Source organism: Palaemon carinicauda, chromosome 15 (assembly GCF_036898095.1).
Source record: "Palaemon carinicauda isolate YSFRI2023 chromosome 15, ASM3689809v2, whole genome shotgun sequence".
Lineage (NCBI taxonomy): Eukaryota > Metazoa > Arthropoda > Malacostraca > Decapoda > Palaemonidae > Palaemon > Palaemon carinicauda.
This window is the reverse complement of record NC_090739.1, coordinates 133,929,357-133,942,411: the sequence shown is the minus strand read 5'-3', so window position 1 is coordinate 133,942,411 and position 13,055 is coordinate 133,929,357. Positions and strand designations below refer to the sequence as shown.

General features: G+C 36.2%; 1 protein-coding gene across 1 annotated transcript in view; it reads left to right on the top strand.

The window, feature by feature from the left end:
• LOC137654761 (tribbles homolog 2-like) overlaps positions 1–3,513 on the top strand; it is a 74,399-nt gene extending 70,886 nt beyond the window's left edge. Inside the window, exons 4-5 of the mRNA XM_068388696.1 lie at positions 2,303–2,485; positions 2,724–3,513. Coding sequence (XP_068244797.1) covers positions 2,303–2,485; positions 2,724–3,063 — 523 coding nt within the window. The 3' untranslated portion in view covers positions 3,064–3,513. The remainder of the gene's footprint in view (positions 1–2,302; positions 2,486–2,723) is intronic.
• Positions 3,514–13,055: the final 9,542 nt, after the last annotated feature.

Below are 13,055 nucleotides of genomic sequence, written 5' to 3'. Positions count from 1 at the left end.
AGCATGACTGTTGTATTGATCAAGAGAGCGTCTTTTGTCAAAAGTGTAACTTTTAACGGCAGCGCCTCTCGCTTTTGTTCCCTCGGTCACTTATTCCTTCGGGGGGCGACCGTTAGAGAGAGAGAGAGAGAGAGAGAGAGAGAGAGAGAGAGAGAGAGAGAGAGAGAGAGAGAGAGAGAGTTACAAAATCCCTTTGTTTAGATTTCTTACTAAAGTAGACCCATGCAACTTTCATGCACAGCCCTGAAAATCTTTAGGAGGTAAAAAATAGCTGAAACAAGTTTTTCTATATTTAGATGCTGTAACGGTATCTTTAAGCGATTTCATTTAACTTCCTTATCTGGTACCTGCATTGTATGAGTGTGTATATATATATATATATATATATATATATATATATATATATATATATATATATAAATGTGTTTATGTGTTTCATAAATATATATATATATATATATATATATATATATATATATATATATATATATATATATATATATATATATATATATATATATATATATATAAATGTGTTCATGTGTTTCATGGGTAATAAGTTACTAATACCCGCATTGTTTTCATTATTTTTATATCAAAGATTTATCGATTTCGGATATTAATTATGTGAAACATTGATTCAAGTCATTTACATAAAAAATAAATATGCTGCAAAATAGGAACTGTAAACACACACGCATGCAATATATAATATATATATATATATATATTATATAATATATATATATATATATATATATATATATATATATATTATATATATGAATTTCTATACAGGATTCATGACAATTCTGTATAAATTTTAGAACTCGGGTGCGCGACAATTGGTTAGCCATACTGTAAACCTATTTCATAACTGAATTTTATAAATTCCAAAGTTTGTACTTTGTGATTGGCCAACTTCGTCTCTCTCGGTGTTCTTCTTGCATCGGTGGCCATTGTTGTTTTAAATTCCTCCTTTCCTTGGACTTGTCACGGCTGTCTCTCGAGCGAGGCGGGGCAGCAAAATGCAACTTATTTTTTTTGTGACTTTTAGAGGTCGCATCCACACGATTCCCCCTCTGTTTCATGGAGTCTAGGTAGGGGGTTTAAGCTGGGAATTGCGGTTGGAGAAAGAAGCTGTTTATGGGAATTTGCAACGCAACCACAGTCATTATCATTACGCATAATATGGATGTCAGGGCCGGTAAGCCAAGGTGACTAAAAAGTTACATAATTCCGTTGGACGAACGACAGTAGCACAGGGTCACCCCTCGTATATGAAAGAGAACAGATTTAGTATATTTTTTAAATATGACTGTGTAGATAAGTACAGTTGCATCATGAGGCAGTTGAGACTACCATAACAAGTGCAATGAGAGAATATCTCTCTCTCTCTCTCTCTCTCTCTCTCTCAGTCACCTGAACTAAAAATTCAGCCTGTGTAATACTGGAAGAATTACAGTTATGCAAGTGGAGGTGATGTGATTTTATATCACAACTAATGTAAACTAGTCTTCCAGGTTTTATCTTACTGTGTTGTTTCCAAATATGTTACATTGGATATTGTACTTTCATATTCTAATATTTGAGATGTACTTTTCTGAAATTAATGCACTCTGGTAAAAGTACTTCTTTTGTATTAAACTGTAATCTATCTTCATTTTGAGTAACAAAATTAAACAGTGTGTTGTGGGCGATTGTAAACATCTCACAAGACTTTGAAAGTTCTCTTTATAATGTACCACATTGGTTAACAAACCACAGTTTAGGAAGGCGTGTCAAATTTGCATAAAAAACATTTAGATGAATGAGAATTGTCAGGAATTCCATTTTGCCTAATAGAGTATTAGAAATGTCAGTTTCTATTTGTTAGGTTGAATAGATCCAGTTGATACTATACTGTACTAGAGAAAATTGTGTAAAAACTATACAGTACTAGAAAAAATAGTGTAAAAAACTATACTGTATCAGAGAAAATTGTGCAAAAACTATACAGTACTAGAGAAAATTGTGTAAAAACTATACAGTACTAGAGAAAATTGTGTAAAAACTATACAGTACTAGAGAAAATTGTGTAAAAACTATACAGTACTAGAGAAAATTGTGTAAAAACTATACAGTACTAGAGAAAATTGTGTAAAAACTATACAGTACTAGAGAAAATTGTATAAAAACTATACTGTACTAGGGAAAATTGTGTAAAAATTGTACCGTACTAGAGAAAATTGTGTAAAAAGTATTTAGTAATCCATCAACTCAAAGTGGTTATGTTTATTAATCGAGTTTTATTTATTTACAGGCAACAACTGTCACTGGAGAGCCTAGAAGACAGTGTATTGGTTGGCGATGAAGATTGGCTTCAGGATAAGCATGGGTGTCCGGCCTATGTTGCCCCAGAAATCCTTACCTCATCTTCCTATTCTGGGAAGGCAGCTGATATGTGGGGGCTTGGAGTCATGCTGTACACTATGCTTGTTGGAAGGTAAGATTTTTTCTTTATGTACTCTGTTGGTATTGCAAGCTTTCAACATTTGAATGCTTAAACGTCACGTTTTTGGAGTCTGCTTTTCTATTTGTATATACATGTACAGATATCAATTGCCAAAATATTTACAATTTCATCAAATTTCTATGTAAACACTAAGAAGGGTCATTGTTCATGCTTAATATTTTCAGTCACTTTATGTTCATGCATAATGTAAGTGTTTTACTTGTTACAGGTATCCATTCCATGATTCTGATACGTCTTCACTGTTTGCCAAAATTAGATGTGGTGAATTCAAAGTTCCAGAATGGGTAAGCTCTAGAGCACGGCACTTGATTACTGCTCTATTAAGGCGAGACCCAGCCCGCCGATTAGCCGTTCAAGATGTTCTATCTCATCCCTGGCTGACCCGACCCCCTCGTGACCACCCTCCCAGGGACCCAAGTGATCATACCGTCCCAACAATGTTTATTCAACCATCAAATCATCTGTGTCACTCTGAAAAGATGCCATCCTCAACTTCTTCTAATTCTTCTTCTTCCATGAACCATACTCCTAGTTTCTTTGGCCTTTAAACAAGCAAGACAAACAATATAAATTCGAGTTCTCCCAGACTGCATAGAGCAATGGCATACTTTCTGCTTCATAAAAGTGCCAGGCATATCTCTCTCTCTTTCTTTGAGGAGTTATTTGTAGTAAACTGTGGGTTAAGTACCCTAACTCAACAGAGTCAGAATAAATAGCTCTTCCATCAGAAAGTAGTGTTCCTCCCATGCCAAAAGAGTTTGTTTCCAGTTACGGGCTGAGAAAATGTAAAACACATGTGCCATGCATTGAATTTCACAAGCAGCTAAATAAAAGCTGGTAAGTCTTGACTGCTAGAGGAAAGAACGATCATAGATGTGTGTCCTTTATCATTTCTAAATGCTCAAAGCACTTAACACTCACACTCACTCTCTCTCTCTCTCTCTCTCTCTCTCTCTCTCTCTCTCTCTCTCTCTCTCTCTCTCTCTCTCTCAGGTCAACTACATGACCTACATTCAGGTCCTCGATGGTACGGTTACTGTTTGTGGTATCGAAATACCATCAAAATACAGTACTACTTCTTGAACTGCTGCATGTGTTTTCAAGTTGATGACGTATATCTGGTTGAATGAGAATTTTAATTGAATCTATTCCTGATATACCATAATGCAACAACTTGGGTGGAGGTGTTTGCCTTGCCTTTAAGAATAGATTATACATGTAAAAAATATGGATTGAAAAAAAAGTCAAGTATAAGTGAAATGAAAATTATGGCTCGTACATTTTTTTCATATTTTGCCCTGTGTATATTTTGTAAGTGCTTTCCATATCAAAACCAGTGCAACTTATATGATACTAATAGAATTAATTTCTGAATATTTTTGGCAGTTAAATAGTCTGCTACGCCGCTATGTTCACCCCTTCCCCTAGTCTTAGAAAAATATTAGATGAAGGCAAAGAAAAGAAAGTGAAACCTCAGCTATTTTTCATGGAATTTGACCGTCTATGTGAAAGAGGAGAAAATATCCTTGCAGTGTATTTTACTATATATGTGTGTCTGTGTGCGTGCGTCTGCATACACAATTCTTGTAAACAGGCTCTTTTTTGCATATATACACGCACGCATGCTCTCACGAACATCTCAATCGAGTTGGGGGCACGTTAGAAATCTGTGATAAAACTGCGTCTTCAAGGCTTCTAGGTTCCATTTACTCGTGCATTAGAAACTGAGAATATTCCATATCACAGAGCGTCTATCCTGAAGGGGTAGATACAAGGCCTGCGGGCGCTGTACCCGAAAAGAATAGTTAATTTTTTTGCTTTATTTTTTCACACAATACATTTTCAACCTTGAAGATGAGTTACTTGTTTTTTTAGAATAATATAATCTCTTCAGATATTTTTTAGCATTATTGTTCGTCTGGATTATTGGCAAAACAAGTTCTTTACCCGTTTCCTTTGTAATCTTAAAAGAATAAATTTCTATCTATGAAATTAAAGTACAATATTAAATAGTAGGATGTAAATATTATTCTGTGTGCATAATTAAGTGCTTTGAAGTAAGAATAGCTGCTAAATGCAATACTGTTATTGTAATCTTTCTCATTAATTACACTCAATGACAAAGTTACCATAATTCAGTATATTCATCCATGAATAAAATGAAAAAAATATATATATTTCTTGAGTGCATTTTTCAGGATTTCCAAGTTTTTTGTGGTTCGGTTATTTTTTCAATAGTTTTTTTCTTTTTTACAGTGAATAGGTCTTAAGAGTAAAATAGACACGTTGACGTTCCAAACACAATATTTAAGGAAGGCCACTGTCTTGATTACGTAATTTATAAACATATCCCGTTATCATTTCCGGATTGGCAAAGTGGTCATAGTTTTCAGCGTTGCACTTTTCTGATGACGTGAAATCATACCTCCAAAACATACCTTCATTGCCAATGGATCCAATGTGTGTGTGTATGTCTATCCTGTCTTCATGGCAGGGTAAAATAGTCATTCTTTATAACACTATTTGAGTTATTGGTGAAAAATTCAATTGTTATGACTGAAATTGTTGGGCATTCCAGCCCTTTGTGGATTGAATTAGCCTAGTATGAGTTAGATTGTGTGTAAATGAATGTGTAATGTTTAAGAAATTGAAATTAGTGTGATGAGCTGCTCCTTATAGGGATGTCACCTCAATTTTATTTTACTACTTTTCTCCATCTCACCGTACGGGCATTCCTTGCTCTTTAGAAAGATTACATGGGTGGTCAATAGAGTTAGTGTTTGTTGTAGGAGGTTATTCATTGAAACATATCCACGATTGGGACTTGTTGAGATTTGGAAAATTAGCATAACTGTAGCTTTCCTCACCGAGAGACACTGAAGTTGTGTTTTGGAAGACTTACTATGAGGAACGATGTGCTCTGCACATAAGAATTAGAGTGAGTACGGTGATGACAATGTGTCAAATCTTCTCTCGCACATCTTCCTTCCCTTCTGGGTGTGTTATGTTTTCAGTCAGGCATGAATGAGATGTAGTTTTGCTTCCTGCGAGACGAAGGAAAGGAGCAGCATTTTCAATTACGTTTATTTCTGTTGTTGTTCTTGTCAGGGGTCGTGCATAATGTGTTGGGATAGACGCTTCGACAGTGATTGGTCAGTTATTTTTGTACTGTTACTTGTAATATATACGTATAATTAAATACAGTATATATATATATATATATATATATATATGAACATGCCAATATTTTAGTTCCATTATTTTGTAGCACTACATCAAATGCATATATTGGTTAGCATTTTTACTTCCAATGCTAGTCACTTGACACAGGTAGAAATTTCAAAGTACTATAGATGGAACAAATAATCAAGTAAATTACTCAATCAAGTTGTGCTCCCCTGACATCATGTGATTTTGTGTATAATATATATATATATATATATATATATATATATATATATATATATATATATATATATATATATATATATATATATACTGTATATATAATTAGAATTTGTTTGTTTGTTTTAGGCAAAACATTATTTATTTTTAAAAGAGAGGTCTTTCATCGACTCACAAAGGGTAGTGTTTATGCTAGCGAGATGGTGCACATTTTAACTGTTAAGTTGAAAGAAGAAGAGAGGTACGAGAAACCAAATTGAAGTTTTTTTTAGAGTTGGTAAAAGCTTATTGTTTAATTCCCCTGACTTTTTTTTTAATGCAGAAACCCTTACTAAAACCTAACTTAAGTTGTTGTATTTTATTAGAAAGTTACTGTTAAGTTTAGTTATATTATCTTCTGTCGTGATAATTGTATCTAAGCTTAATTTGTAACCTCAGGATTATTGAGGAAGATTACCAGCAAAATTTGTCGTCAAAGTTAGCAGCCGTATGATCGGAACAAAGCTACCTATGCATTTGCACATCATAATATTCTTTGAGTAAATATGTGTTGCAGCATTTTTTACGAGGTCAGTGATCGGGTCAGGGAATTTGTTAGAATATGTTCTGATAGATTCTTTTTATATCTCTCCCATGTAAAATGTACTTCGGCTTATGCATAGGTCTTTTATAAGAATTTTAGTGGTGTTGCACATTTGATGATTGTAGAAAAACTAGACATGATTTTGTGTAGCACATTTGAGAAAGTGGCACAACCCTTGCCATATCCATGCAAAAAGAATACAGGTATTTTGGGTATAATTTTTGGTGTACTGTATGCTTGGCAAGGCATCTTTGTATTTTTTCTACCAAACATCTTGTGTATCAACCATTTGAGAACCTATCAACTTGGAGTTGGTTTTGTTCAATCTGATTAATTTATTCATTGATAGTGTGAGAATGCAAATCTGAGACTGCTAACACAATGTCCGCTAAATTCTCCAAGTATTTAGTTTAGGGTTCTCTGCTTATGTCGTAAATTTTAGTGAAGGACCAGACAAAAACTATTCATCTTTATGAACATTTCTAAATAATAACTTTTGAAAAAATTGATCAAGATATGAAAATAGTCATTTATATAATTTTTAGATGGAAATTTTGCTTGCTTTCACTTAGATTTAAGAATTTTGGAAACATTGAAGTCACTGTTTAGGTATTATATTTTGGGAAAATAGTTTATAATCTGATCTTTCTACCAATTATGACATTTCAATGCCATGATGCTCTTGTACAGTTTGTATATAATGTAATGTGAATATTCCATGTTATAATAAAAGTTTATGAAATGCTTTTAAATATTATTTTCCCCTACTTTTATAGAATACTAGACAAATATACCTTTCCCTTTCAGAGATTTATCACAACAGCTTAACTAAGTAGGTGTGCTACAAATTGTGGATTGTGGTGTTTTTCAAGCAAAGAATGATGCCTCATTGAAATAATCCATTTTTAAAATCGGTTACACACGACCCACGAATAACTGAACAACCCACATGACCCAATCCCATAATAAAAAAATCAAGACATTACTCTCAATCGAATATTAACACTCGGAGTCCTTTAAAATAGGGAAAGATCTTTAGTGGAGCTGGAGTGGTCACTGAATTTGGAGGGTCTTCACTTTTGCCCTTTGACTCAGGACTGAGAAGGGTGGTTGAAGTGAAAAGTTTAAAGGATGCTGATTCGTATTGAATAAAAAAAAAACAAGATTATTCTTAAAATTATTTGTTCCTATGTGTTTATAATCCTTTTGTCCTTTAAAATAGGGAGCTTCACCGATTGGTGGGTTGGAAGCCATTTTAAAACCTAGCTGGTGGGTTCTTTTTCTTCCAGGGGAAATGCCAGTCTGCCTGGCCCTGTACGGGAGCAAGGAAGATGGTTCCAGCAACCTGCTGTCTCTTGTAGCGATTTGCAGAGTGACAGGGCCTGGCTTGTATAAGAAGATTAGTATGTGGTCAAAAGAGGCATCCCTTCCTGAGGTGGATAGCAGTACGGAATAATATAGCTGGTATATATTCCACCATCCTTCCCTTCATCTAGGGAGGATGGAAGATACTTCAATAGAATCTAAATCATAGATCTTTGAAGTATAGCCTACCAGCATCAAGTCAGACCCAGCAAATAATGGTTCGACAGCTTCATTCCCAAGAGGGGAAAGAAAAATGAAGAAGAGCCAGTCATTCTACCTTTCATTCCAGACTTACAAGTTACCATGAACAAGATGCTTCCTGCGATGTTTGGGACCTTGGATGGCTACACAACTACTTGAGCAGCCACCACAGACCCAAGAACAAAAGTGTCGGGGACTTATGGGTATACAGTACAGTTATTTCCGTAGGTAAAATAACGTGAAGGTGGTTTGGCATTACCACACACAAGTCTTCAACACCCAGCAAACTGTGAGATTCCTCTTAAAGGATAGGGTGGGGCCTATACCCCTGAATTTGTGAGACCTGGTCTTAGCTGGTACCATGACCCTCTCAGCAGTTGAGGTGTACGCTTTACAAGTAACCTCATGAAGCCAGAAAGAGATTGTGTTCCTCGAAACATGTCTCTTTGTTCTGCCAGGGCAAAGAAAGAGTCGCTGATACTCAGACATGTCGGGTCCTTTTCCGATAACTCAAGAAAGCCCTCCTGAGACACATAAGCACTCCATGATTACCTCGCAACATTTTGCGTATAATGCGGATGGAGGTCTTGAACCCGAGTTCGTAAGCCGATGAGTTCTTGGTTTTGACAACAAACTTTGGCGCAAAGCTAAATGAGACCTCCTTCCACCTCTCAGCATGGGTGACTAAATACTGTACTGCAAGAGATGCTACGCAACTGATTTCCTCTTTGCTGATGCTAAGACTATCAAAAAGAAAGTCGTGGAAGTCTGATAGATCCCATTCTGATTTTCTCCTTAAAGGCTCGAACAGGGTAAAAAGTAAAAGTCATGAGAATGAGGGTCACGTTCCACTACAGGGGCGTCAGAGGTCGTCATGAACACTGACAACTCCTACAAGGAAGAAAGTTCTATACCATTCGGTCAAAAGACTACTAGAGGCTGAGCTGTACGTAGCCTATGACATCCACGACTGAGAGGCGGTTCTCTTCGAAAAGGAAGATGAGGAAATCAGCGATCTGTGCTAGAGATGATCTGACCTTATTAGTAGCCTTTCTACGACACCCATTGTCTAGAAGATGGCCTACTTAACCTGATAGGCTGCTGCAGGACTGTCTCAGGTATCAAAAGTCCTGAACAGTGCCTCGGGAAAACCATTTTGCTTGGAGATGCTGTATAGTCTCCAACCTTGGAGTTCTAGCAATTTTAAAGATTTGTGGTACCTATGAAGATGCAGCTGACAGACGAGTGTCAACCATTGGGGTAGTTTTCTAGGAACCTCGACTCAATTGATCAGCGGGTGGATCAATGTGAACGGGAGAACTGGCAGGGGACTAAGTGATCCCATAGTTGTTGGAAAGCATCTTTGAACACAGCCCATGGGTTTGGGACTGGGGAGAAAAATATGAGGCATTCCCTAACTAGCTACATGGTGAACAGGTCGATCCTCGAAGAATCTCACAGAGCAAGAGGCTTCTCTGCCATGCAAGGATACTGAGACCACTCCAACGGTACAACCTGCCTCTAGCGACTAGGTGTGTTCGCTTGTAGATTCCTCTTTCCTGGAGGAATGTACTTGGCTGACAATTCTCTGGCATGGAACACCTCCCAGATGTGCATCAAGTGTGGCCCCTTGTTTACTGAAGTAAGCCGAAGAGATGCTATTGCTCATCAACATTACCGAGTGCATCCTAAAATGTATTGGCGTTCATGCAGTGCTAGAAATGCTGTTTGCATTTCTAGGATGTTAATGCGCAGATGCTACTCTTAACGACCAAACTCCTTAGACAACCAAGTCGCTGAGATGTGCGCCTCACCCTTCTCTCTCTCAATGCACTTGAGGACAGCTGGATGTGGGCAGTCGAGTAGAACTCCCCTGGCCCTTGAGGTTTTCCTCATTCTCCTACCAAGCAAGATCGACTTGAGTCTCCAGCACAAAACTGGAACAAAATGGTCTGAGTGAATCCTGGAGGCTGACCAATGATCCTTCAAACACTACTAAAGAGATACAGTATGATGAAGGGACTCACGAGAATGAGCTTCTCCAGCGATTAAAGATGGCCAAGAAGATTTTGCTAGCACAGAGTTAGAAATAATGTCTTGGACAGGAACGATTCAGCTACCTTCGGGAGTTTGGTGATGTGATTGTCTGACGAAAAGACTCTTGCTGCTGCTATGTCTATCAAAATGCTCGAATACTTTAATCTCTGCTCTGGTATGAGATTCAACTTCTCCCAGTTTATCATAATCCCCAAAATTGTGACATAATGTGAGAAGCAGATTTCAATCCTGTAGTAATTGCTTCATAGAGGAAGGCAAGATCAGACAATCGTCATGATACAATAGGCATATCCCCTGTGAATGGGACCAAAATGCTACCAAGGTGAACATCCAAGTGAACAACTGATGGACAGTTTACAGTCAAAACTACAGTGTCTTGAACTGGTGCACTGTACTGTAGAGGAAAAAACAAGACTAAAATCTCTTACTCTCAGCAGCAGGAGACTGGGGGAATACTTACATCAGCTATTTTCTCTCACTGCTGGCCCCCTTCTTGAAAAAGACCATGTTTGGTGGCTCAAAAGGGTTGTGTATGCACAGGTCTGGAGCAGGCCTGGCATAGGGTACTGGTCCCCCCAACAACAGCTAGTGGTCGTCAATATCACACAAGCAGGCAAAGACAGTCTCGAGCGGTGCCATCTTCTCAAGCAAGTCTACTGAAGTATTGCGACCAGAGAAGGGCTACTTGTCCGAGCGCACCACCTGTCATTAACAACCTTTTTAACGAATTCAACGTCTGTTCCAGCTTCACATAAGGTATTTCCCTACTTTACAGGATGAAAGTTTTGTATACACTTAGGAACCATTTTTTTTGTTTTGTTTTTTGAAACGCAACATACATCTTGTATTGGAAACAAACTATTAACCCTGGATAGGTACGCTCCTCGGACACCCCTTTAAGGGTATACTCGGACGCGAACGACCCCGACGCCAAAAAAAATTCTTGAAAAATCAGTTTTTGCAGTAACCTCCTTTTTTCTTTTGCCAAAAAAAACTTCAATGAATGCTTAAAACAACTGTAAAGATAAATACTACTCATCTGCAGAAAAACTATTTATTATAAATATTTTAAAAAATTAAGTAGAAAAAAAAAGACGATATAAAAATTCATAAAAAAAAAGTTTATACATATATACACAAATCCTTTTAGGAATTGATTCTTGAATGTTTAGGACACATCTTGATGTATTTTGGATGAAGTCAGACCCATGGAGGTGAAGATCTGAAATGAGAAAAAAAGGGTAACTTTTTTTGGCCAAAAAAATTTGTCCAAATTTCATGAATTTTTTTGGGTACCCAAATGAAATAGGAAGTGGCTAATTTTTTTAGGGAATAAACATATGTTATCCTAAAATAGAAATATGTAAAAAAATCTTCATTATTTTGTAAATTACATTTATATCAGGGGCCATATCTAAAGGTAATTTTTTGAGTACTTAGAAATTTCGTAAAAAAATACATATATTTAATATATAATATGATATTTATGCAGGTAAAAATATACCAAAATATCACAAATTCTATAGGGAACAAGAATATATATAGATAGGGCAACTTACGCTTCGGATATGTCCACAAAATGGCCGCCAACCACATTGACTCAGACTCCCTAATCTGCCACTTGAAATGTAGGAAGGGTATGTCAATTTCAAGGTGTTATTTACTAATCTAATTATTATTGGATATGCATAAAAATTGTATGGTGGGTTGCTGGATAATTGTCGATTATTTTACGACTATAAAATTAAAATTCTGACCCAAAAAAATTTTTTTGAAGGGAAATAAAATCGAAAAAAAAATGTAAAATATAATATTTTAGCTAAAAAAATTTGATGATATTCAATCAAAAAAGAAGTAAACAAAATTTTCCGACAAATAAACATCTAGAGGAATCATTACTCTGTGATAGTTCCTTAGTACGTAGTAATTTTGAAAGAATTGGGAAAAAACGAAAAAATGGCAATCACCGGAAAATCGAACACATACCTATATATACGCCATATCTGGCTAAAAAAAAGATAGGCATGGGTAGCCAGATCATCTAGAAACACTTTCCAACACTATAAAAATATAAGTTTTGCGACACTACTTGCCAATTCCTTACGGTAACATGACTAAGCAAAAAAATGCAAAACAAATAAAAAGGGGCACTCGCGGAAAAATGGCTAACATTCTAATATACGGCATTTCAGAAAAAAAAAATTCAGCCACGTACTAGGCAAACCATCAAGGCACATTTTCCGACAAATAAACATCTAAATGAATCATTACTCTGTGATAGTTCCTTAGTACGTAGTAATTTTGAAAGAAATGGGAAAAAACGAAAAAATGGCAATCACAGGAAAATCGAACACATACCTATATATACGCCATATCTGGCTAAAAAAAAAAGATAGGCATGGGTAGCCAGATCATCTAGAAACACTTTCCAACACTATAAAATTATAAGTTTTGCGACACTACTTGCCAATTCCTTACGGTAACATGACTAAGCAAAAAAATGCAAAACAAATAAAAAGGGGCACTCGTGGAAAAATGGCCATTCTAATACAGTATACGACATTTCAGAAAAAAAAAATTTCAGCCACGTGCTAGGCAAACCATCAAGGCACATTTTCCGACAAATAAACATATAAATGAATCATTACTCTGTGATAGTTCCTTAGTACGTAGTAATTTTGAAAGAAATGGGAAAAAACGAAAAAATGGCAATCACAGGAAAATCGAACACATACTTATATATACGCCATATCTGGCTAAAAAAAAAATAGGCATGGGTAGCCAGATCATCTAGAAACACTTTCCAACACTATAAAAATATAAGTTTTGCGACACTACTTTCCAATTCCTTACGGTAACATGACTAAGCAAAAAAATGCAAAACAAATAAAAAGGGGCACTCGCGGATAAATGCCCAACATTCTAATA